Below are 27,645 nucleotides of genomic sequence, written 5' to 3'. Positions count from 1 at the left end.
CCATATTCTTTTCCACTTCATATTCGGGTATTTGGTCATGATGGAGGGAACGGTTTCTTTAACAGCTAATAATGACGTATATATTTCCTTTGTGGTCATAGACTCCGGATCGTTGAGAAGCCGCTCTGGTATTTTATTCTGGCACATTTTTATCCTTCGGAATATGGGATGTTGCAAAGTAAAATCTATTAATTCAGATGTAATGGAATTTTTATATTTAATTTTCCTTTGCAGTAATGTTTTAATGAGTAAAGCTTTGCTTTTATTATTAACTGCAATCAGATCGCATCCACCTTGTTCTGTCCGTTTCCAGAGTTGAGATTTAGCAATTTTATAAATATGTCCTGTCCACAGGTAATAAGTAATTCCCAATTCAATGCGTTGGGCTACATCTTCCGGCAGAGGTATTATTTGTGCGATGTACCAAACTTTAGATAGTATGAATAAATTTATGTTCCATATTTTTTGTATCAGGTTTAAGTTCCTAGTGAGCTGTTTGGAGAACATGTAACGGATTGTGTTTAAAATTGGATTCCAATTTAGTTCTATCATCTTCTTTATATCTGTGTGTATGAACATGCCAAGTATTTTAACAACATCTTTAATTGGTATATTTGCCATAGTCAGAGATGGTGGCCAATGTCCCAAGAGTAGCAAGTTTGACTTCCTGAAATTTATGTTAGCAGTAGATGCCATTGCATAACGGTGTAGAACCTGGTGAAGAACGGGAAGTTGCTGCTCCTTTCTCAACAAAATACCATATCATCCGCGTAAGCCAATGTTGTGAACAATTTGTTATTACGAATCTCGGCATGAAGATTATGGTGAATCATTCTAATTAATGGTTCTGTACAGATGGTATAAAGTAACATTGACAAGGGACAGCCTTGTCTGATTCCACTTGCCAGTCTGATTGGTTTTGTAAAAAATCCATTCACTTGTATGCGGGAGTGTGCATCCGAGTACATAAAACGAATGACATTGATAATCATTTCCGGAATGTTCATCCTTTTCATGGTTTTAAATAGATATTGGTGATTGATATTGTCAAATGCTTTTTGGAAGTCTAATGAAAGTAGTCCAGCCGATTCATGTCTATTGGTATCAAAATAAAATACTGTATCTCGTAGTGCTTCCAGGTTGTCAGTTATTTTCCGTCCCGGTATTCCACATGTTTGTTCTTCCCCTATAAGGTCCTTTAAGTGAAATCTGATTCTATTTGCTATAAGTTTGGCAAATAGCTTGCAATCTGTATTCAATAGGGTTATAGGTCTATAATCTTGTATATTCTGTGCCTGTGACAGTTTTGGAATTAGAATGATAATACCTTCATTGAATCCCATCGGTTGTCTTGTCGCATGTAAAAGTTCATTGAAAAGTTTGGTTAGCGGTTCTTTAATAATGTTCCAGTATATTTTATAAAAATTATACCCAATACCGTCAGGTCCTGGTGCTGATTTTGAACTGGCAGTCTTGAGTGCTAATAGTATTTCTTCAGAGGTTATTGGTTGTGTAAGGGACGATGCTTCTTCATCGGAGAGAGAGGATGTTACATAGTCCAGTACTTTATCTTGCTCGTCATTGTTAACCTGTTTAGTTGCAAACAATTGCGTGAAATGTATTTCTGCCTGGTGCATTATATCTTTGGTGGAGGTGATTAACCCATCATCTCCACTTGTTAGTGAGTGTATATATATTTGTTTGACCCTTTCGACTTTTCAGATGCTAAGTGATACAATGGATCCACGTTCATCATCTGCAACTGATGTAGTGCGTGATCGAATTTTAATGCCGTCCATAATGTATTCTTGTATTTGCACAATTTTTGTTTTAATGTTTTTAATTTCCGCATCCACATCCTGACCAGCACGTTGCTTCATCAGTAGTTCTTGTAATAATCGGTAATAAAATTCACTCATATTTTTCCGTTCACGAGCTTTACCAATACCAAGATATTTAAAAAAAGACCTAATGGTAGGCTTATATATGGTAAGCCATTTTTGTATATTTGTTAGTGCGCGGTTTTTCTCTCGTTTGTCAGCTGCTTTCCATCTCAGCATAAACTCTTCTTTGATTTTATCATCGTACAGTAAGGATTCATTTAACTTCCAATAACCTCTTCCATGAGGTGGGATGGTATTGTCGACTTCCATTTTAACTAGTAGAGCATGATGATCACTGAAGACTGCTGGTTGTACTTGTGCATTAAGAATGTTATCTTTTAGCTGTTTATTCACATAAATTCTGTCAAGACGAGAAGCAGCTTGACCTCTATGAAAAGTAAATTGTACATTGTTTCCATGAACAACTTCCCAAGCATCTAAAAGTTGTAATTCATTACACAGTCTCTGTAAATTTGGAGATGGATGATATTCACCTTTCTGATCCCTTGCATTTAACACGTTATTAAAGTCGCCACCCAAAATTAAGATATTATACTTATGTCGTAGATAAAATGGCAAGTCTTGAGCAATCATTTGTTCACGTAACACCCTGTTGTTGGAGCCAGATGGTAAATACAGATTTACTATTAAGACACCAGTGTTAAGCAATAATGACGTTATTCTACCACTCTGATGTTGTTCATAAAGTTGTATTGATAATCCACTGCGGTAAATTATAGCTGTTCCTCTGTTTGAATCACCAACATTCACTATCGAATTATACTGCGGACCTATAAAATTGAAATTCTCAATATTGACTTCCTGTAACAATAAGATATCAATATCATTGTTATAGAGAAACTGCTTTAGCAACTGTTGTTTTGGTTGACTTCTTAGGCAGTTTATGTTTAAGGTAGCGTAATTAACTACAAACTGCATAATAATCAGGTATATGGCACAGTTAAGTCGCAGCCACATGATTAGTCTGATGCAGCTCTATTATTTGATTAGAAAGGAAATTATTTGCGTAAGAGTGGAAAACCCAGTTTGGTTTCTTCACGAGGTTTAGGTTTCTCTTTTCTATATGGATGTTGTCTTGTTTTGGCAAAGCTGATGATGTTTTATTTGGTACCTGTATATCTTCGTCTTGTTCCGTTACTTTCGTACTTTCTTCGTCCATCATATCGTCGCTCCAGGATCTATCAAGGGATCTTGTTTATTTCCGTCATCTGTAACAGTGGGGTCAGTATCTGGGGTTGCCGCTTCTGCTGCTTGAGTCTGTGTAGTTACTACCGCGGTAGACTCTGGTAGAATGTTAACAGCTGTTCGTCGTAATCGCGGGTCACGCGAGTGTTTTATCTGCATAACTTCTGGTGTTGTGTTATTTGACTGTTTGTGTGTTTCCTGAACATTAGATTCGTCCTCTTGTCGTAATTTTTTGTTGCTAGGCCCTTCATTTTCCTCTCGTTGGTCAACATTACTGTTAATGTCAGTGGGCATTGCCTGAACATTCATAATATTTTCTGTGCTTGGAATTGTATGTTTACAAGTATCACCTACCTCCGTACTGCGTTGAAGATCGCCATCCGTTGGAATATCCATATGTTGAGAAGAAACTGCCTCAGGAGCTGTTGAATCTTGTATGGAAGATGTTTGATTCTCTTCGAGTAGAACATTTTCACAATTTATGAGTGTGTGTTGCCGAACAATGTCACTTAATAGTCTATTCTTGTTATGGGGTCGAATGGGTAACGTAGTAAATTGTTGTTTACAGTCTTGTTTGAAATGTCCTGGCTCACCACACCGAAAACAAACTTGTATTTGCCCCGGATAATTTAAAAATGCTGTGTACATGCCGATTTTCAATAATGTGGGTATCGGAATTTTAATGTCCATCTTTACAGCTTTCACTCCATTGTTGACCGGTAGGGGATACTGATCATTCCATTTCTCAGACCTAATATCATGAATCTGTCCATATTTACTGAGGGTATTACTAATAATTATGTTTGGTATTTCAGGTGGAAGATTGAAAATTCGCACTGTCGTACTTTGGATATCCGCCGCACTTACAACGATCTGAATTTCTTCTCCCGATTCATATTTAAACATCTTGTCTCCTTTGTGTTCATTCAACAGTTTGTTGTATAAAGTCACGGAAACTAATTTCTATTATGTAACTGTATGGTATCTACTTGATCTGTATTAACACGCATAGTTTCCACTAGCCATTGATGTATTTCATACGCCGATGGTTTTTTAGCCGTAGCTGGAAATTTGATTTTTAAAGTATTGATTCTCTTATAAGATTCCATATTGCTTTTTAATTACTGTAAGTCTCAATAAACAATGACTGATGTATACCTGATTATGCAGTAAGTCACTTTCACTGTTTATACACTATTATCTATTCACTATACTGACTGAAGCACAAGTACACTTATACTAACAGCGCGTACAGAGGTTGTTTACAAGACGTCCGACCGCTGCCACAATCAAGTCGAGACTATTTCGGGACTTCGGGAGTGATCAATCTCGACGTCTCGAAACACTCTTTACGTCAACGATGCGACGTATAGAACATTGACGTGCGGGTTTTCGACTTTGCGGGCGCTGTTAGTCTTGCTTTCTCGATCGTTGTTCATTTGTAATGACGATTAATATATTATAGACTCAAGAGGAACGGTCGAAAGAAATCTAGACATCACTCATATTTAAGTTATGGGTGCAATTTCCTGTCCAAAAACAGAAATGATTTATTCAGTACGAATTTTGTTTACTTTTGGCATGTACACCAAATTTACAAATGAGCATTTTGTAACATCCTGACCATACATTGTAAGTTTATTTATTTATTTATTTATTTATTTATTTAATCTGGCGGAGTTAAGACCATCAGGCCTTCTCTGCCACACCATTAGAATACAAGTTTCCTCTGTTGCGAAGCTTCTAGAACACCCGTTCTTGGTTCCTGTAATATAGCCGTATCCTTTAAGGATGAAGGGGGTTTAGATTCATAACGAGATATCTACAAAATTCATGTTTTGAGATAAATGCAAAAGAAGTTTTGCAACAACTGAAACACTATCACTGTTACCGCCTAGGTCATTGTGTGCGACATATGTGATAACTCGTTATTATTAGAGTATGTTTACATCCGCTCAACAATTTTTTTGTGTTTAAGCTAAGTGTTACATAAGAAAAAAAAGACTGTCTTGTAGATACGTTGTTTTGACTTTAAATAAATTGTTCTTATTGCAAGTTACACTTGATTTTGATATTAATGACAATAGAAATAATGCACTGAATTATTTATATATTATTGTGTAATTACATCTAATTATTGTGAAACAAACAATTTTATAAGTCTTTCTTCTAATATTGATTAGCAAGGTGCTGGATAATATGCCAAAATGCTTAAAATACTAAACTGATGACAATATACCATAATTCACCATAACGAAGTGCAGTGACTTTTACACAAACCTGTATCACTGAAACAATAGTAAAAAATTGTTATACTGAAGAAGGAATAGTCCTCAGTAATAATAATAATAATAATAATAATAATAATAATAATATTCGTAGCGCTACAGCACTTTAAGGGTCCAGACCGACCGACCAGCCAGCTGCTGGCCTCAAGTACAGATGCTTAAGCAGAGGTGGAATCTGACTAAAATAGAGGTATCGTGTGATTAGCACGATGGTGCCCCTACTAGCCGTTATAGCTGGCTTTCTTAACCGAATTTCTCTACTTATCATAGCTCTCCAAGTGCATCACAATGCTGATTATCATCATCATTATCATCATAATCACCTTTATTAACTTTCGCTTCTTTCCCGTCTGTAACATCATTTATTAATTACTTATAGCATTGTGGTGATACTGGTCAAGAATAATTCTCATATTGCGTAGATCCAGAAGATCTTTAAGTTTTTGTTTCTGAATAGGAATTGGAAAAGAAAACAAAGGCTGAAGTGTGAAAGAATCTCGCATTCTTGTTTAATTTCTGCGGATTAGTATTCTTCTAAACTCAAATTCTTGAGAAGTCCTCTTGCTGTATCTAAAATAAATGTGTTCTAAGTCTTCTTTCCTGTACTGAAACCAGGCCATCTTGAGTCAATTGACATTTACATCACTGAAAACTTTTCTGTCCTTTCTCATGTAGCGCCTCAGTTCTGAAAAATTCGGTACATGCTGAATTTCAATTATATGGTTTTTTTGTTTGTCATTCTGACAATAGTGAATCATCCCGATGTGAAATAATTTTGTTCTTTTCTCTACTGAGACATGATCAGAGTCGTACTCTATTTGTGGTCTGACTCAAAGGACATATCATTGATTAAAGGGATGTCAAGATGCCCAACAGCATGCAGAAACATAACAGAAATATTTTATATTTCTGGTTTGTCCACCGCATGTTTTGAAAAAGGAATTCTATTCCTTACCATCTGCACTTTTTGTTGGAAATTAAGAAGACATGAAGCAACTTCTGCAGATCCACGTTTGGCAGTTCTTTCACTCCACATAGCATGCGACTTCTCTACAGAAAATTTATTATATACAGTTACGTTGTACACAGCCAATCTTCGCCGATAAAATAATGCTTTAGCATCTGTTTTGGGACAGTAGCAGACAGCCTCCAGATCAAATTCAGCTAAATGGATTTCCAGTTGCAGCTTCCGCATCAATGTTGTCTTTTCTAGCCCTCGCTAAACATTTCTGTTCATTGTGAGCATCCTGATCTTGACAGTGAATTTCTTTGCCTGTGGCATTCATATGAGAAAATCTGTAGCATGTATCGCACAAATCATTTTAGGCAAATGGAAGGGCAAGTTAAATTCTGTGTTGTGAATATATTTCGATAAAATTATTCTTTTTAGTAGTTATGCCATCATTTTCACGTTTTTCAACGTACAGTTTGAATATTTTCAGGCATAATGTGATATTATTTTTGGAAAATCTTTAATATGAAATGTAATTCCTTCCATTACAACGTCTGACTTAGACAAGCTGGTTTGTGCTGACCTCTTTGATCTCTCGAAATTATATAATGTTCATTCCTTTTATACATACAGCATTTCATGTGTGAACGATTCAGGCAAATCGAGTGTTGCAAGAAACTATGCCTGACAAACTTGCCATTTTTCACCATCTACCTTTGGTTAAAATCTGATTATCTGTGTCATTTAAATTCCAAAATTCTTCATGAATTGGTAGCCACTCAGCCTGAATAAATTTGAAATTGCATTTCCTTATACATTTTGAGCAATCTTTCGGTTTAACTGACCGTCCAGCAATTGATTTGCCTTTGGTAGATATTCTGAACTTTAATATTATGGAATATGGCCGTAATTTTCTGAATGTGCATAAAGGGATAATTTTGATTTGAAGTATGTACGTAGTGACTAATTTTTAGGTAAAATGGTTTATAAGCAATTATAACGCACTTGACATCTGTTGATTTTATCAAAATTCTAAAATTGAATATTAACGACGAGTAATGAAACAACATTACCGGTATATAATCTTACCATTGCAGGCTTCAGTATTGATCCTTAATGTTGAAAAGGCATTGCGGAAGTTAACTGAATCTGAATTCTCTTCAGTAACACATTTTTCATTTTTCAGGAGATCAAGAATTTTTATTCCTCTAAAAAACACATCGATTGCTCAGCACAAGTTCATTGAACGATATCTTTGCATGACAAAGTACCGAAAATATGTATAAATGTTAAATGTTATGTTTTATTTAACGACGCTCGCAACTGCAGAGGTTATATCAGCGTCGCCGGATGTGCCAGAATTTTGTCCCGCAGGAGTTCTTTTACATGCCAGTAAATTACTGACATGAGCCTGTCGCATTTAAGCACACTTAAATGCCATCGACCTGGCCCGGGATCGAACCCGCAACCTTGGCCATAGAAGGCCAGCGCTATACCAACTCGGCAACCAGGTAGACAATATGTATAATTGGAGTGCACTAGGGATAACAATAATTTTTAAAATCCTTTATTTCAAGGATTACGCCAACAGTTAGTGAATATAAGGATGCAGATACTCTGTATTATGATTTCGTATCTGAAAATAAGTGTTACGCATTTAGAGACAAAACAACGGATCTACACAAACGCTGTTCTGACATTCAACACCATAGCGTAATATATGGAGCCAAATTAACGTATAAGGAGATACGTTGTTCTGACATTAAATTATCACGTACATTTGTAGATACGCAGCACACTATCTCCGTAACGGTTAAAGATAGACGTTCCGCTGTTTTGTCATTAAATAGATTGGTTCCCCAAGTCAGTAATGATGTAGATATGTCAAAATGGCCAATTTTGTAGATAGCTGTTATGACTCTAAACCCCCGAAGTTTTGTCTCACTTAGTACAATCATTGACTTTGCACAGTGTTTTGAAAGAAATAAATCCAAAGATTTAGTTTCCCATGTCAGATTTCGACTAATGGAAGTGAGAACGAATATGCAAATTTTTTGCAATTTTTATTTTCCTTTCCTACTTGAAGTTTACATAAATTACATATTATTTTATATAAGCATTACACAGCAGCCGTTCTTTTGTAATAGATATGACATGTACACAGTTTTAGAAGTTAATTTTTAAAAATGTAAGTAGTTTTTATGGTCCATTCTCACTTCATCACCTTGCGGTCTTTCTTAGATCCATTTGCTCTGACGATATATAACATTAAAATCTCAGAGTAATAATGATTAAGAAATTGACATAAAATTAAAAAAAATTGCAGTTTTAATAGGCTACGTTTACGTTTCATTATAAGAAGTAGGCCTACTCAGAGAGTAATGATCGAATTGAAATGTTCGCGGAAATATACTTCTTCACGTAAACTACGTCTTTTCACGCACTGATTATGGGCACCCCTTCAGAGAGACATGGTGGGACAAAAAATGGCAGAATTTCAAATGCTTACTGTAACAAGAATATGAGTTACCGCCGAAGGCTAATGGTATTTATAATTAGGCCATGAATCAATGTAATTGTGTAAAGACACTCAATGACGCTACCTGCACTTGCTACGGGTATGAGTGCGCCGAAGTTATAAAATTTTGGCACCGATAGAAGCTACAGACTTGTGCAAGCAATCAGTTCTTTTGTAATCCCGAGTTATGCAATATTAAAATGATAATAGACAAGTATAAAACTCTTTGAGTGAATCACAGTGAAAATTTTGTTTTGAGTTGGGACTAATTTCGGAATATCGCTTTATATGAAGATAACATTCATATTGCATGCTCTTAATTAATTATTTATCTTATAAGAAACGCACAGCCTACTCTCCATTTGTAAACCCAAACAAAACTGAAACATTCAAGCCACACAACTGTAATTTCATTCCCGAAATTGGGTGACGAGCCGATGTATTCCCGATAAAGAGCAGAATTATTTCTGCAAATGTTCACATGAGCCATAAATATATTATAAGATATTTAAATCAGGTGTACGACAGGAATGGCCTCTGCTTTTTATAATTTACATGAACTCTATGATATGTAAATGGCGTTTCCAAAACCCAAACAGAGGCTATGTTCCTATAAACAGACGGACCAAAATAAATACAATCCTCTTCGCAGATGACCAGATTTTATTGGCCACTTCAGAAGATGATCTCCAAAGGTCAGTATATTCATTAAACTCAGTTGCAAAAAACTATAATATGACCATTTCTGTAGAAAAGTCAAAAGTTATGGCTTTTAAAGGTAGGCCTAAATATCCAATAAGAAGTAAAATCTGTATTGAAAACAGAATTCTAGAACAAGTGAGCGCATTTAACGTCTTTCGTATGAAAAAAGAAAAGGATACTGATTCTAAAATAACTAATTTTGTAAAAGTTAACAGCATTATCAATTCAGTTTTCAAATCTAATTTAGTACAGGAACATACAAGATTAATGATGTAGCACGACCTACTTTAGTCTATGGGTCAGAAGTCTGGACTTTGACAAAAAGAGATGTTCAACGTATAACTACCAACGAAATGAAATTCATGAGAAAAACGACGCGATACACACTTTGGGATAGAAAAGGAAATACAGAAATTTTGGAAGAATTGAACGTCCAATCTACAATTAAATTTTCTTCAAATCTATAGAGTTAATTGGAAACAGCATGTCGAGAGAATGCCAATAGAAAGATGGCCAAAGGCAGTGCTACATTACCGCCCTTCTGGACAACGATCTGTTGGAAGATCATTAAAAAGATGACATGAGTCCACTGAGACCGCAACAGACCACTGGGTCTAGTGCTTGAATTGGATGATGATGATGATGATGATGATATTTAAATATTTTAAACATTTTAATCAGAATTTCATATCGTATTTTAATTTACAGTATCCGTTTTAGTATGGGCTAACTACCACAAAGAAGTTTGAATGCATTTAATTTCATAGCAAATTGTCGCGTTTCGTCTCGCCTAGATAGGCCTATTTAATGTGAAATAGTTTAAATCTTTCACTTGTTCTATTATTGTTCCTTTATTACAATTATTGTCCCTGTTGATTCTTCTCTTTTGCTACAACTCTCGTTATTATTTACATCATGTTATGTTTTTTTTTAATTCATTAAAAACTTTAATGTACCCTCGTCCTCTTCTGCCTCATGTCTCAAATGATTTCTTTGTTCATGAATAGGTTATTGCAACATCACAACACATTCTCTGTACGTTATGCAGTAGAAAAGAAGAGAATTAACGGCATTGTGACTCATCGACTTGTCTTCCTTCAGTCGAATTTGTGATTTCAAATTACGATCTTTCTTGAGGATGATTTTCCTTATGTATTGTTTTTCCTACTCTCAAATACCAACGCGAATTTCGTTTTTATATGTCGCTGTCATTTTGACCGCAGTCTATCCACGGAAATGCATTTATTGCCGTAATTATGGACGACTGATCTAAAAGAATATTAAGAAGAACCTACTTGGAAGTCACATAATCTATTAACTGTTTTCATTTCTGAAATAAGTACGTTCAATAAATATGTGAATTGCTTCCCATTTGTACTTCACGCTGCAGCAACTTCCCCATTTATTGCTATTTAATGAACTTAAGGGATTTGAGGCTTCGGCGATGCTTGGGTTGCGGTGCAGTTTTTGGGTAGTATATAATAAGGAAATACAGTATCTAAAATATTTCGGAATTCTTTTAGTTCGAGGAGCGTTTTATATAAGCCGCCAGATTCACTGCAGTCTATTGGTTTGTTTACTCCGATATTTTCTTCTTACTTTGTCAGAGTTTCCTGCAGAGTTCTTTGCAGTCTCAATGAGGGCGTTGAACGTTGTCCTCAACTGTTACTTCCCATTGAATGCCAGGTTCGCGGGTTCAAACCCGGCTGATGACAATGGACTTTTAAGAACAATAAAATCCCTAACATGGCTTTCCTTGAAAAGCAAGTGAAGTTACATGTCATAGATCTGTGGCACATAAAAGAATTCTGCCCTTAGTAGAGGGATTCAGACAAAATTTTCTGGCTGTTTTTCGCCAAAGTCAAAGTATGTTGGGTAGGTAGCACATTGCGCCCGCATGAGTCATGTGCGCTTGTGTTTGTCCCACTCTCCACCTTAAATTCACACCATTGCGCATTGGAACGCCGACCGCTAGATACATCTTTCTGTAAAGCAGGGAACGTGGTGGACTGAGGAACAGTTGACCGATAAATTTTGTCTGTAATCCTCGACTGTTTTAATCCTCCGAACTTCGGTCGTGGCAGACATGCTTACCGTTGAACCATCCAGATGGGTTTATTGAGCACCTCGTATTCAGCGATAAGGCAACAATCACACGATGTCACATTTTCCCAAGATTGAATAAAACGAGTAGGAGACATATCCTGAATTAAACCCCTACGATTATTTCTTGTGGGGTTATATAAAGGACAAAGTCTACGTGCCACTTCTATCACAAGATCTGTAGGATTTATGAATGAGGATTGAAGAAACCGGAGCCACGGTAACACCTCACATGTTATCCAGAGTCTGGCAGGAGTTGGAATATCGCAGCGATATTTCTCGCGTCACACATGGCGCTCATATCGAATCGCTGTAATGAAACAAAACCTGAGAACTTTGTGCACCGTATGAACCATCAAACATTGCCAAAAATTAAGTAATATTTAGAATAAAAGAGTATTATAGTGGTACTTACTTTAGAGACACGGTGTAAATATCTGCACATAACTAGACAAAAAAAGGTTAACTGTGGAATTAAAACGACAGGAAATCGGAATTTCATCTTTTGTTTAGTGTAAGGTTCACATTAAATTTTTAATGTCATCTGTTGCGTGGATGAAATGGACACAGGTACAAATGTAAAAATACAGACTCCAGTATATTGTATACATATATAGTACACGTATGTGCAGATAGAAATGTATACAAATATAGATCGACTACAGACAGAGATAGTCTGCGATTTACAGATAGATATGATATCTGGTTGGTATAGTTACAAACGTAAACACAGATATTGATAATAGCTACACCTATAGGTACAGATGTGTTGATACATGCATACTTATACACAAGAAATATAGATGCAAACATAAGATACAAATATGGTATGGATACAGATATAAGTGATATTTCTGTATTAATACAGACATAGACACAAGTGTGATATAGACACAAACACAAATACATAAATACAGGCATAAGTGTATTTATTGATGCAGTAGCAGACAAATACGTAATGTAAGTGTAGACAGAGACACAGGTATGATATATAGAGTGTCCCAACAAGAACGCCGGATTTAATAATGTTATTCAACAAAACAGATAATATAACAGATAACAGTTCCGCCAACACAACAACAAGACAATTATGCAATGTCTCAACAATGTTTTGTTGTTACTGGGTTGACGATACTATTATCTGTTCCGTTATCTGTTTTTGTTGCATTTATTTAAATTATTAAATCCGGCGTTCTTATTGGGACATCCTTTAGATACAAATACATAAACACAGACACATGTGTGTATATCGTTACAGATGCAGAAAAATACGCAATATAGAAGCAGACATAGCAAGTATGATGGAGATACAAACACAAATGCATAAATAGAGACATAAGTGTTTATTGCTAAAGATGCAGATAAATACGTTGTATAAATGGAGATATAAAAAGTGTAATATAACTACAGATAGTTACAAATGTAGTATAGATATAATATAGACCATATGTGGTATCGATAAAGGCTTAAACACAAAATACCGTATGTTTTTCTGGGTGGAGGACATAAGAATTAAACATTGCCATAAGAAACCTATATAATTATGAAAACAATGAAGTAATTAATTTAATTAGTGAGACTTGTTTAGAAACTAGCAGGTTTCGACAATTTGTAAAATAAGAGAACCGGCTTTGACTTCGTAACCATAAATGATGTTATCTTGTTTTACATTGTCAAAACCTGCTAATTTCTAAACATGGCTCACTGATTAAGTTATTTATTCGCAGAAAAACACATGCTATATAAATTTATAGGTACTAGATACATACACAACTATGATGTAGTTACAGATACAGTTACATAATGCAGAACAGATGCAGACACAGACATAATAATGTGATATTTGTGTCAGATATTTTAAGAGTGCGTGGCAGGCAGTCGAAATCTATAAGCGGGCAGGAACAAAATAAACAAATGCACTCATTAGGATCAGTATTTCAGCTGCTGCTAATCTAACATTGTCAGCAAGTCAGATGTCTAAATGTTTACATTGTACAACTGTAATTGATTATCTTTCCTCACGTTTATGCCTATTGCAATACCATACAATAGGTTTACACACAACACTAACTCCATTGCGATCAGAGACAATCAGTTCAGACATAAATACAAATGTGGTATAGACAGAGACAGAAGTAGGTACAGATATATGTAAGTGATATAGATAAGACAAAGAAACAAATGTTTTCTATGTAAGAACACAAGTAGCCTACACGTACATCTGTGGTACAGATACTGTATAGAAATAGACGTGTACAAGTGTATAAACATAAATTATGTAGTTATACAGGTAGTAGACATATGCTATGATATGATATGATATGATATAAATGCGAATACAGATGCACATGTGGTATAGATATGAATACAAATGTAGTATATATGTTATATACAGTAGCGTATATTGAGAAACAGATGCGACATTGATGTGATATAGATTATACGAGACACAGTACTGATATACATGCAGTAGATGCGGACTCAGATACGCCTGAAATAGATCCGTATCCTCCCGAATCCTGAGAGTATAGTATACTATACTGTGCTTCATACATGATTATGATATAAGACCCGAAGTATAGTATAATATACCTGCATTTGTACCCTAACTATAACCTGCAAAATTTTTTCAGCTTTTTTCCTCATGTCAGTGACTTTTTTGAAGTGTAGAATTATACTGAACTTTAAAAATAAAACAACAAAATGTCTCAGGACTCAGGAGGTTATATTGTATTATATGCCTACATACATACATACATACATACATACATACATACATACATAACGCGTCTAGCCGCGAAACCAGGTGGCCCGGGTTCGATTCCCGGTCGGGGCAAGCTACGTGGTTGAGGTTTTTTTCCGGGGTTTTCCCTCAACCCAATATGAGCAAATGCTGGGTAACTTTCGGTGTTGGACCCCGGACTCATTTCACCGGCATTATCACCTTCATCTCATTCAGACGCTAAATAACCTAAGCTGTTGATAAAGCGTCGTAAAATAACCTACTAAAAATACGTACATAATTCCATCAGAATAAATAAATAAAATAAATACATGCACACATACACACACGTAGATTAAAGTGACTCGTTCTCATTTCATGATTTTGTTGATAATAATAATAATAATATAATAATAATAATAATAATAATAATAATAATAATGTATTAATTACATTTATTTTACGGAATCATCCGTCTGTCTTGAATAATTAATCAAGTAGCTTGAAATGAAGTATCTATACCATATGGCCTCTTATGTCCTGATACCGGTTGAAGAAACTTCGATAAAAGAGGAAATAATAATGAAAAAATCAGCTATGAATCCGCATCTTCTAATGTTCAACATTTTCGTAAAACTCAGAAACGCACATTCTGTTTTTTTAGTCTTTATCCAGTTGTGTACGTAAATCTCAAGCGAGGACGCTCATTCCTCTCTGCAGTCCAACGAACCATCTGTCCAGCGCAATGTCAAATACAGAACCATGCGAAAGAGATGGAAATATGGGCACATGGAAAGGAATAGGAAAATTTGTGGGTCTGCTGATAAGGCAGAATTTCCTATCTCATCATGTCTCTTTCTTCCCCTTGCCATGTCATCTCAAATAAAAGCAATGGAGTTGCGACAGAAGGGGTGGCTATTGGCATTCAGTAGGCGCTGTCTGCAGTGGACATATGGAAATTGTGGGGCTCTTCACGAAGACAAAACCACGGGCCATTATTCCCTCCCCACAGTAACTAGTCTGATGCAGTCACCAATCTCTCCTTACTTTTTCACGATTTTGCATTCAGCGGAAACGGCACTATTTTAAATTCTCTCATGACGTATAATAGGTAACATGTCATGTATGTGATTTGCCGTGCTGGATTCAAATTACATTTTGTGTGTGATGATTGATTGGTTATGATATTCCGAAGTCCAGGATTAATTGAAGGGTTCAGAACCATAGTGCCAAGCGCCATTTACTAAAATCGTAGAAAACAAGGGTTAAAATGAAGCTATCAACAGTAATCTCACTAGACGTTTTGATTTATCTAGAGAAAATCAAAACTCGAGTGGGATTTAATTGACTATTACACGATTAGAAGAAAGTATATAAAGATTAGAAGTAACGAAGTACTCCAATACAATAAAATATTAATTGACTTACGAAAATACAACTGTCTTCAAATGTATTGTTGTACCATCTCAACATTATAAATATTACGCTAGATGCATGCTAGATGGCAGTAGTGAGCAATGCCTTCTCGTCGAGAAGTTCTCGATCTATTATACACGATGGCAATGTTACTAGTCAAGAAGGCTTTGTTGATTCAGTTTCATTTTTATTAAAATGCAACATTCCACTTCAATTATCCGAATCCCAGTAATCAATGTCACTTGACAGATGATTTTCAGTAAATCTTAATATTAAAAAATCTCTGATACGTGACTATCCATAATATCATATAACAGAAGCTATAACATAACCTAACTAATATACACAAGTGTTAGGAAAGTTTTAATTAACGACGATGACATAAAAAATAAACATGAATAATTTTAAAAGGAATAATTATTGAATGTACAATTTTCAAATTTGAATGTGGTTGGTGGTTCAATTGATGTTATATTGGACGTGTGCGTAATAGAAGTGGAACTCGTTGATTTAGGCCTACATGGTGTATTCAACTTATTCAGAATTTCCGAATGAATAATTTTAAAAGGAATAATTATTGAATGTACAATTTTCAAATTTGAATGTGGTTGGTGGTTCAATTGATGTTATATTGGCCGTGTGCGTAATAGAAGTGGAACTCGTTGATTTAGGCCTACATGGTGTATTCAACTTATTCAAGATTTCCGAATGGTGCTCTTCATTTATTTGTAAATCGGATTTCAGAAGATGCATAGTATGATCAGTGATTTTTATTAATTCTTGCCAATGCGAGTCATATTTGAAACTGCTGTGCATCGACTGGAGTGATTTGTAATTATATATATATATATATGTTTCAAATGTTGGCAAACAAAGAAACAAATGCTAGGGACGCGATAAAATTGTGCGATAAGCAGCCATGATTGGTTAAAATACGTCCTTTCGTACCGTTTTATTGGTCAAAAGTAGTATGACGTAGTAAGAGTGTAACAGTCACCATAATTCAATGGAAACATATAGCAAGTAATATAAAGTAAACACATTCAAACTAAATGATATGTTAATCTTCATTAAACTATGGTATTCACTTAACTTTAACCTTTGCTTTCTCCGTTTTTAATAAATGGTGCTTGGCCCACTATGGCTCTGAACCCTTCAATTCCTTTATTATTATACCTGTGTATGTGCATGCATACGTGCGTGCGTGCGTGTGTGTGTGCGTGCGTGCGTGTGGTACTAACGTCTTTGTTGGCCAGAAATCTGCCGTACAATTAAACCCGTAACTTCTGTATTGCGTTCGTCTCCTATTTCTGAACCTCGCATTATGTTCTCGTCTATGTTTTCTAGACTAGACGACAATTCGGAAGGCGGCAGTCTGCTAGCGTTTGCGTAGAGAGAGACAGATAGAGAGAGCAACGCAGTGTACAACATTGCCACATCGTACTTCACGCGCACGTGTCATACAAATAGCGCAGGGGAGAATTTAAGTTATCAAAAGACAATAATGACCTTAGCCATTGATTACTGTAAGCATGGCACCAAACAAACCCCGTTTCCTTCACTAACAATATTCTTTGCATCTTAAACACTGTTTCCCGCGCCTGCCTGTGGAGTACTTGTCTTTTTACAGTCTCTTCTTTCATTTATTTATCTTACACCAACACAGTAAATGTTAGTTTTACTTATTCAATGTATTGAAACACTCACACATGAACAAACGAACACGGGAAGTACTTGTTATAGACTGATTCTGAGTGGTTCTACTGTACTAGCTTGTGACGTCACACCAGAAATGCTACGGCGCATATAGCAGCCGACCGCCTTCCGAAATGCCGTCTACTCTATTTCATCCTCGGCCGCTTAGTGCATAGAATCATTTCGGTGTACGTGTTGGCTTCATTTTCCTACCGGAGTCATGCTAAGGTTTCATATCGTTTTCGGCATAGGCATAACATAAGAGTTTTTAGTGTACCAACAACAAGGCTGTCATTCGACAACTTAAATAGCTAGGGATGTAGATTTTTCTGAATCGTATCTAAAATGAGATATCATTCTGCAAAAATGAATAAGACAACATAATGTTTAAACAGCAGAAAATATGGTTAAATTTTAATTTCGATAAAAACAAATCTCTTCAATGTTAGCTTCAATATCGAACAGTGTTGTTGGTAAGTGATGTTTCAGAGCATTTATAAGACAATTATAAAACCGACCTTGTTTTTGAAAGTGAAGTCTGGGCATTACCTGAAAGTCCACTAATTCTAAATATCTGGGAAAGTAAAATATTGCGGAAAATGTATGGACCTACAACCAAGGAATTCGGAGAATCAGATTTAAAATTATGAAACTCATATAAAGGTGTTAATATTGTCACCGATAATAAAATCATAATTTTCGAATGTCTGGACCATATAATCAGGATGGACAGTAATCGAGTGCGCAGAATAATAGGTGCGAAACCAGGTTGTAAAAGGAGAGTTGGAAGACCCAAGTTACAATTGTTGGAAAATTCCAGGATGATCTTGCTAAAGCACAAATAAAGATATGGAAACAGGGGGCACTGAAAGGAATGATTGGTCGGCTGTTCTGAAGGAGGTCAGGGCTGAACTTGGAAGGCCGTAGTATCATTGATGATGATGCTCAAACGTTGCTATAAAATAGGTCGATTTCTAAAAAGATGAACTTGTTCTAAACATACAATGAATGTAGATATAGTTATTTGGTTGGTTCAGTTTTTAGAGGAGGATGAGTTGTTCCTTTCTTAAGGGATTGGGTGCAGCTAACAGCAGTACAATTTTTGGAAATATTCAACATTTTTTCCTTCATTACTGTACCTTGTACAATAATGAAAATTGCTATGTGTAAAACACTGTCCTTCTGCTATATGAAAAAAATATTCTTACAATTAAAATATATATATATATATATATTTTTTTTTTTTTGAAAATTCAAAATGGTGGCAGTTCACCGTGCAGTGATGAAGCGTTTCCCTTATAACTCATAAACTTGTTAACTTTTTCTTGTTCTCTCTCTTTTATTTTATTGCTGATACTCATGTTTACAACATCATGGCTCTTTTAACTGCATTCCTTAATAAATAATATATTATTTATTTTGTGTTAAAAGAAAATACTGATATTTGACCATTTCTTAAATTAATTTATTTTTTATCAGACAATCTATCAAAGGTAGAGAAGTGATTTTGCATCATGTTGTAAATATGACATGCATAAATACACACAAAAAATTTCATCACAGAAAATGTTGGATAGTTTTTGAGTTATGAGAGAAACGCTTCATCACTGCACAGAGAACTGCCAACATTCTGAATTTTGAAAAAAAAAAAATATAAATAACTTTTTAAATCGTAAAAGTATTTTTATATAGCAGAAGAACAGAGTTTTACACATACTAATTTTCATTATTGTACAAGATACAGTACCTAATGGAGGAAAAAATGTTGAATATTTCCAAAAAAAAAAATACTGCTGTAACCTGTATCTAACCCCTTAAGATGTCATCCAACAATATTGCTATTGTATGCATATAAATATCATAGACATCTAACACTATTCAGCAGAAAACACGGAGAAGGTTGGCTACAAAATTGTTTTCGGCAAATGGCTAGAATATGGAGTTCCGCCGCCACGCATCTGGGTTAAAATCTCTACAAGTCCAAGTGAAATTTGTGATGGACAAAGACGATGTTTGGGACAGGTTTTCTCGGAGGAAGGTCTTCTAGTTTCCCACGCCAATGTGCCTGATATTCAGACGAATGTTGGTGATTCAAGAGTAATGTAGATACATCACCTGTAGTGCACTCTGGACAGTCTCTGACGAACTAAGTGGTCTATGCTTCTCAACTCTAGGAACATCTGTGAGCAAACTTGTAGTGTTGGGGCGAATAACGGCAAGCTAAGGGCCGTGCCATTTACAAAAAAAAAACACAGTTTGTTGGTTCAGTTTTCGAAGTTGTTTCCCTCAGAATTGAAATATTAATAAGTTCTTTGAGAAAAACTCCGGAACTGCGCGTCCGGACAGACCACGGTTGCAATGCCGTATCATGGACTCTGTTTAGCAGAACAGTGGAGATGTTAAGCACGTAAACACGAGGTCACTTTTTGTCGCATATCGATGTAACTTCATTGCTCCCGCCGGTTCCGGGTTCCGGTTGCTGGAGTTAACTTTTCTCCCCTTTCTCACGCAATGAAAACTCTCGAACTGTGTAAACTGTTCGGAAAGTTCCCTCCCCCGTTCAGAGCAGTCAAATTTCCTGTCTCGTGTCCCTGTAGGGATATTTACAAGTCCATCTTGACTGACTGACTTATGTACTGAATATCATGAATACATCGCATCGTATAAAACTCCGAGACGCTGCCGTCCACCGCCGTATTGGACGAATATAACTCTCCCGCACACAAGGGATGAGGAAGAGTAAATGTTAGGGATAGAAAAGTCATTTTTTATTCTTCTTACATTGAAATGTTGTGGGTATCCACAGGTCGAAGTTGATGCCAACTAGGGAAATGTTAGAACACGTGAAACTCACAGAAATGGTTTCTTGAAGAAAGGCGATTTGACGCACGAATATTTTAACTGAAAACCATAAAATATTCTGCTAACTTTCTGGTCAAAGTCTTGACCAAGACATGAAAGGTAGACCAGAGTTATTATTTAGATGGTTACTGGACATGATACTTTCAAGAAAAAAAAAGGGACTCTTTGAAGAAGAACCCACAGGGAGATGCATAAACGTCCTATGGCTTACATGTCATAATGCAGTTAATACATATTTTCTATTACGAATGTACAGTCTGATTCGTTTGAGTATGGATAATATTAATTTATTATTATAAAGCTATTATGACAGTAGAAAAAATTTCTTGCCCGTTATATTATGATTAAAAGATGGGAATTTCCATATATGACATTCAGCAATGCATAATCTGAAAGGAGAAATGAAAATCGTAGATGGTTAAAATGGTTATTACAAATCAACAGCGGGCACAATGTGTTCTTTTGTATGCTAAATTTGAGAGTTAGAGTTCAAAGGGAATTTCGACGTGAGTATGGTGTGCGTAATGTACCTAAATACGATTTCATAATGTTGCGATGTCGAACATTTGTAGAAACAGGTTCTGTGTTAAAAAAAAAAAAACATACAGGAGGTCGCAGGCGAAACCCAATACTAGAAGCAGCTATCTCTTGGCTTGGTCTCCAAACTTCCTACATCTAACCCCTCCTGACTTCTTCGTTAGGATTTTATTAAAGACATTGTCTATTCACAGAAACCCAGGAACATTGATGATCTGAGAGTAAAAATTGCTCAAGCTTTTCAACAAATCACCCCTCTTATGTTACAACGACACAGGCTGAATTGCATCACCGTCATGAGTCGTGCAGGTTGCGCAATGGGAGTCATGTTGAGCTATGAAGAATCTCCCATCTTTCAGTGTTGTATGCACAAAGTTTCAACAAATAAAGTTCAGTAGTAAATGTTTTACGGTGTTTTTATTTTATCCATACCCAAACGGATCACCCTGTACGTTTTAATTATTTGCTACTTCTCTCTCTAAAGGATGTTAGGAACCTTGCTATTATATTTATTTATATCATATGAAAAAGGGACTCAATTTGGTTTCTGCGCACGCGCATGGTTTCTCACACGTATGAAACAATATTTTATAAGATTTTTGTAGCCACGATGCGACGAATTCTTTTGACATCTTACACTTTGATTATTATGATTATTCTACGACGATTATGTTCTTAATTTTCTCACCAGGATCATTGCATCGTAGACATTTTCGAAAAAACAAATCACGACTTAAATGTGTAAAGATCGTTTAAATAGCATCCATTTTATTTCATCTTACGATAGAAACTGCAACACACATTTTTTTCATCCAGAAGTTGTAACTGATGATATGTATTATTATTATTATTATTATTATTATTACTATTATTATTATTATTATTATTATTATTATTACAGTCTTCATTAATTTTACTTTTAATATTACAATTAGGGACTTTCCCCGAGATCTCCTTTACACATGAAAGAAATTATCGTTTGAAATAAAGATAAATCAGTATATTTTGAAGTAAATAATACCAATAAATGTTATACACAGTTTGCACAATATCCAACGGATGCTATGATAACGTGTCCCAAGAATAATGAACTATTATGAACTTAGAATAAAAAGATAACAAGGTAACTACACAGACTGTTTGACGAATGGGAATGGAACAGATCCAAATCAATGTAGTTAGTGATATGTTAGTGGTGAAAATGATTATGATCATAATGTTGATAAAGTTAGAAAACTGTAATTAAAATGGGGCGGTATACAGTATTGTTATGATATTTTGTCAGTGATGGCAGGAATCTTCAGGATTAAAAATAAATCGTAAATGATTCAAAATCCCATAACGTACGCATTAACTTTATTCACATTACGATATCTATCTATCTATCTATCTATCTATCTATCTATCTATCTATCTATCTATCTATCTATCTATCTATCTATCTATCTATCTATCTATCTATCTATTTTAATTTTTATTAGTATAAGGCTACTTAATACTCACGTACTTTCTTAATATCAAGTATGTTTTAAGTCTTATTCCAATATCAATACCGACCATAACTTACCTTAATATGAATCTCGAATGGTCACCGTCATAATTCAGGCGATAGCCGCGTTTGTCTGCTAAACTGGAGCTATCTTCGGGAGTGGGCTGACTCCCGCTTGGGCTGATTATCTGGTTGAGTTTTTTCGATGTTATTCCCTATCTATAGGACGAATGTCAGGTAATTACATAGCGTATTCTTGGCCTCATCTTGCCACATACCATATCGCTATCACTAATTCCATCAACGTTGTAATATAATACTGTAGTTGATATAGCGTTGTTAAATAAACGACTAAAAATACGAGTCTGGAGTTCTATCTTCCACGCAACCTTTAAGACATAGAATACCAGATACCATAGTTGTTGAGATGAGAGAAAGTTCTCATGGATAGGAAATATTTCGAGAGAGCTAATAAGATAATCAAGTAAAGAACTGACATTTTAGAATCAGTTTGTTAATTGCTTTACTGAGTCACTCCAATTTCAAATATTCAAGCTGTTACAATGATAATGATGATGGTAATAATAATAATAATAATAATAATAATAATAATAATAATGTTATGCAATTTATAAGAATAATGTACTTTTCAATGAAACATTAGTGATTTAAATAAAACATCAGTTCCACATTACTTTTTACTATCCCTGATCTTAAATTATGTAAATAATAATAATGATAATAATAATAATAATAATAATAATAATAATAATAATAATAATGTACTTTTCAATGAAACAATAGTGATTTTAATAAAACATCAGTTCCACATTACTTTTCACTATTCCTAATCTTAAATTATGTAAATAATAATTAATAATAATGTTATGCAATTTATAAGAAAAATGTACTTTTCAATGAAACAATAGTGATTTTTAATAAAACATCAGTTCCACATTACTTTTCATTACTATTTAAGATTAGATAATCTTAAATTATGTAAATAATAATAATAATAATAATAATAATAATAATAACAATAATAATAATATGCAATTTATAAGAAAAATGTACTTTTCACAATTCCTAACCTTAAATTATGTAAATAATAATAATGATAATAATAATAATAATAATAATATTCAATTTATAAGAAAAATGTACTTTTCACTATTCCTAACCTTAAATTATGTAAATAATAATAATAATAATAATAATAATAATAATATGCAATTTATAAGAAAATGTACTGTTCAATATTCCTAACCTTAAATTATGTAAATAATAATAATAATAATAATAATAATAATAATAATAATACGAGTTACACAAAAACACTGCGTCCATATGAAATATTGTCCATACGTAATAAATATCAGCTTCACGCTAATTGAACTTTTACATAGCCTATGTATATTTTTGTTCGATTTTTAAACTGAAAATAAATCCAACTCGCTCATCGTATAATCGACAATCGTGAAACATGGTCCTGATTCCTGTAAGTAGATCTGTCAAATTTGTTTGCACCCTAATGTAAGCAACCCAACTGACACGGGCGTTTAATGTGTTGCCCATAGGTGACGGAAGTATCTCAGCGTAACTCCGGCGGAAGTGGTCAAGCGAACGGTACATCGAGTTCTCCCAGCTCCGGGGTCAGTAGTCAAGTGACATCGAGTAATGGGGGCGGTGGAGGCGGCGGATCCACCGCTGCGGCGGCCAGCGTCCAGGCTGCCCTGGCCGCCATCCAGGCGGGTCAGATCTCCCTCAACCAGGTAACAAATAAATACAAAGTGCAATGTAAATAGCACATACTTTTTTCTCTACATCCTATGAAGTTAGCATCAGTAGCCTATTATTCCATCAAAATTTCCGTTAAACCAAAAAAAAAAAAAAAAAAAAAAATGTTACAAACTAACCTGAAATTCGTATTGTTAAACTGTATTAAAACTAAGTTACTGGCGGAAATATTTACAATTAAAATCATTTAACTTGTTGGGACCGCAATGTCAATCAAACTACGAAATTTTTTAATCCGGATCATACTAATACCATTGAATGTCGTGATTATGATGAAAATGTTATTTATTTTAAGAACAAGTTGTTAAACTTTATTAGTCTTACCTCGCTGTCCGTGACTAACTGGAGGCTCGAAGCTTCATGGTCTAGTCATGTATAAATATATAATAGGATGAGAAACTTACTGAGTTTCCCGTAACACATGCTAGAGGCGCTAATGTATAAACTGATCTAGCTGTTATCTTTGGGCGGTGGAGAACTTATTACGTCAAGCAGCGCACTAAGTAGCGAAAACAAAAACTAATTACTCCATGCATTTAGCAGCGCACCTGGTGATGAAAATGTTAAACTATGCAGAAAGTATTCCCTCCCTCCCTCCCTCCCTCCCTCATCCCTATTCATAACTCACCTAATGCAAAATAAAACATTTACATTTGTATTTCTCGCACCATCTTCCACTGAAAATTCTTACCGGAACCAACAGGAAGATAAAAGAGACTATTTATTTTACACTACCCAAACAGAGACAGAAAATAAAGGAAAAGGTTAGATAATTGGGTGTTTAGTGTACAGCGCAAAAATTACTTAGTTAAATTTATTATATTACTATTACTTTACAATACATTCAACAACACTATTTTACAACGTCCATAAACATCACTGTTTAACATATAATGCTTATACACACACGTAGTACCACTTTATGTCCACTCATTAGCAAGTTTCTGGCTGCCATCTTGTCTTCTCGAGCATCGTCTGTTCGTCTCGAACGAAGGGATAAAGAGAACTCTGGGTAATATATCCAACACGTAGTTCTAATGTTCACCACCTACTACGTCGGGTGCTGATCATCTTATTTGAACCCCCTTCCGTCAGATGGTGTTGACCGCAGTTTCGCATCCTATTACATATTTACCCATAGTCTAGTTGTGAAGTATCCTTCCTGTGCTGTAGCAGGTTACAACCTCTTTAACATTTTTCAAATCCCTTTAAAGAACGTTATACCTGAGTGAGACAAATGGTCAACAAACTTGGAGCTCACATAGATATTCCATCAGTCCCGAGATCCCTTTCAGTGACAAGAAATCACCACGTATCTCTTTGTTTATTTCGCTGTCATTTTTCTCTTCTTGTCACTGTCATTGTCAACTGGTCTTGGCTCCTAGAAGCCATTGTAATGTCTCTTGTATTTATGTTGTCTGAAAACAACTTCAAAATGTTTTCACATTGTCCTTAATTTACGTAGAGTTAGTCTATGCAAATGGCTGTTGTATGGTTAAACCCACACATATTTGAGCGACTCGAAAATTAAATTGTCGGTGCTCCTGGTTCCACCGCCACGTTGTTACTGTTTCTTCATTATCAACCAGTAATTGATCTGCTTATGAATTGCTTGTTCAACATTCATTCCACTTCGTGTAAAACATTTAAGTGATTTAATTCATCTATGAGAGAGAAAAAAAAAGATGTAGGGACCTACATCAGCAGTACAAATTTCACAATGAAACTTACAAATATGCAAGAATTAGGCTAATGACGTCATCGCGGTATTGTGTAAAACGATTTTCTGTTTTTTTTCACTTCGTCGTTGTTCCTGCAATAACTCCTATGCGACATATTTATCGATTTTCAGATTTTTGCTCTATTAAATAACTTAAGTAGTGATACAACAAATAATAAAATCTCCTATATATAATTATATTTCTTTCTCTCGAAAATGTAAGAATTCACTATCTCCTATGTACTACTGCCATAGGGTGAACAAATGTGTTTTTTCTTCCTTACTTACTTACTTACTTACTTACTTACTTACTTACTTACTTACTTACTTACTTACTTACTTACTTACTTACTTACTTTTAAGGAACCCGGAGGTTTATTGCCGCCCTCACATAAGCCCGCCATTGGTCCCTATCCTGAGTAAGATTAATCCATTCTCTATCATCATACCCCACCTCCCTCAAATCTATTTTAATATTATCTACGTCTCGGCCTCGCTATAGGTCTTTTTCCCTCCGGCCTCCAAACTAACACTCTATATGCATTTCTGGATTGGCCCATACGTGCTACATGCCCTGCCCATCTCAAACGTCTGGATTTAATGTTCCTAATTATGTCAGGTGAAGAATACAATGCGTGCAGTTCTGTGTTGTGTAACTTTCTCCATTCTCCTGTAACTTCATCCCTTTTAGCCCCAAATATTTTCCTAAGCACCTTATTCTCAAACACCTTTAACCTGTGTTCCTCTCTCAAAGTGAGAGTCCAAGTTTCACAACCATAAAGAACAACCGGTAATATAACCGTTTTATAAATTCTAACTTTCAGATTTTTTGACAGCAGACTGGATGATAAAAGCTTCTCAACCGAATAATAACAAGCATTTCCCATATTTAATCTGTGTTTAATTTCCTCCCGAGTATCATTTATATTTGTTACTGTTGCTCCAAGATATTTGAACTTCTCCACCTTTTCAATGTTTTTTCTTCCTACTGAAAAATTCTATATTTTGCACAGGAGTTACTGTAGGAACAACGACGACTTTCTTCTTGTTTCACTTACAGCCTTTCACCTTAATATTCAGTCGTCACAGCCGAATTACTCGTAGACGCACAAAGCTCTGCAGTTCTATGTCATGCTTTAGCTACAGTCGTCAAAAGTACGTACACTGTTTTAAAAACACAGATATCGTCTGTCACTGATCATATTACTATTAACACAGCGCACCATCAATCTAATATCTGGAACGTCGGCTGTCCACGCTGGAGATCCCGGTTCAAAATCCAGCGAATACAACATTTGAATGTATGATGGAACAAAAATACCACTGAAGCGAATTTTTCCATGGTACCCAACCACTAATTACCCCATCAATTGCCTTTATCATTACTATAATGATTAAAATTACATCCACATCCATGATGTATGCAGGAGTCACCAAAGTGATGTATAGTGTCGGCGTATTATTCTTGAAAGGAGAGCTTGGGGACAGTGGCCAAGAATTGAAGTACCCTTTGTTCAAAAATAAAAATGTTACCACTAACAGAAAACTAAAACCACAATTAAGTCACTAGAATTTACATTACAAACGTAATGCCAAAATTAACACAACATAGCCGAAAAATGAGCACTTAAAATAAACGTGCTTCTTTTTGTTAATATTTACTTAGATATTTGTGAAATATCTCTTTAATATTCTCTATGTCCATTATTTGTTGATACTCAAGGCATCCCTTCATAATTTGTTTAATTTTTTATG

General features: G+C 35.1%; 1 protein-coding gene across 5 annotated transcripts in view; it reads left to right on the top strand.

The window, feature by feature from the left end:
* LOC138703217 (POU domain protein 2-like) overlaps positions 1-27,645 on the top strand; it is a 2,136,291-nt gene that overhangs the window by 2,085,944 nt on the left and 22,702 nt on the right. For 4 of the 5 annotated variants that reach the window (XM_069830922.1, XM_069830920.1, XM_069830921.1 and 1 more), the window contains one exon: positions 23,951-24,145. The exons of the other annotated variant lie outside the window; for it this stretch is intronic. In XM_069830922.1, coding sequence (XP_069687023.1) covers positions 23,951-24,145 — 195 coding nt within the window. The remainder of the gene's footprint in view (positions 1-23,950; positions 24,146-27,645) is intronic. 5 annotated transcript variants of the gene reach the window in all.

This window comes from Periplaneta americana, chromosome 7 (assembly GCF_040183065.1).
Source record: "Periplaneta americana isolate PAMFEO1 chromosome 7, P.americana_PAMFEO1_priV1, whole genome shotgun sequence".
Lineage (NCBI taxonomy): Eukaryota > Metazoa > Arthropoda > Insecta > Blattodea > Blattidae > Periplaneta > Periplaneta americana.
Note: the sequence above shows the minus strand (reverse complement) of the source record. Positions and strands in the feature narration are given on the sequence as shown.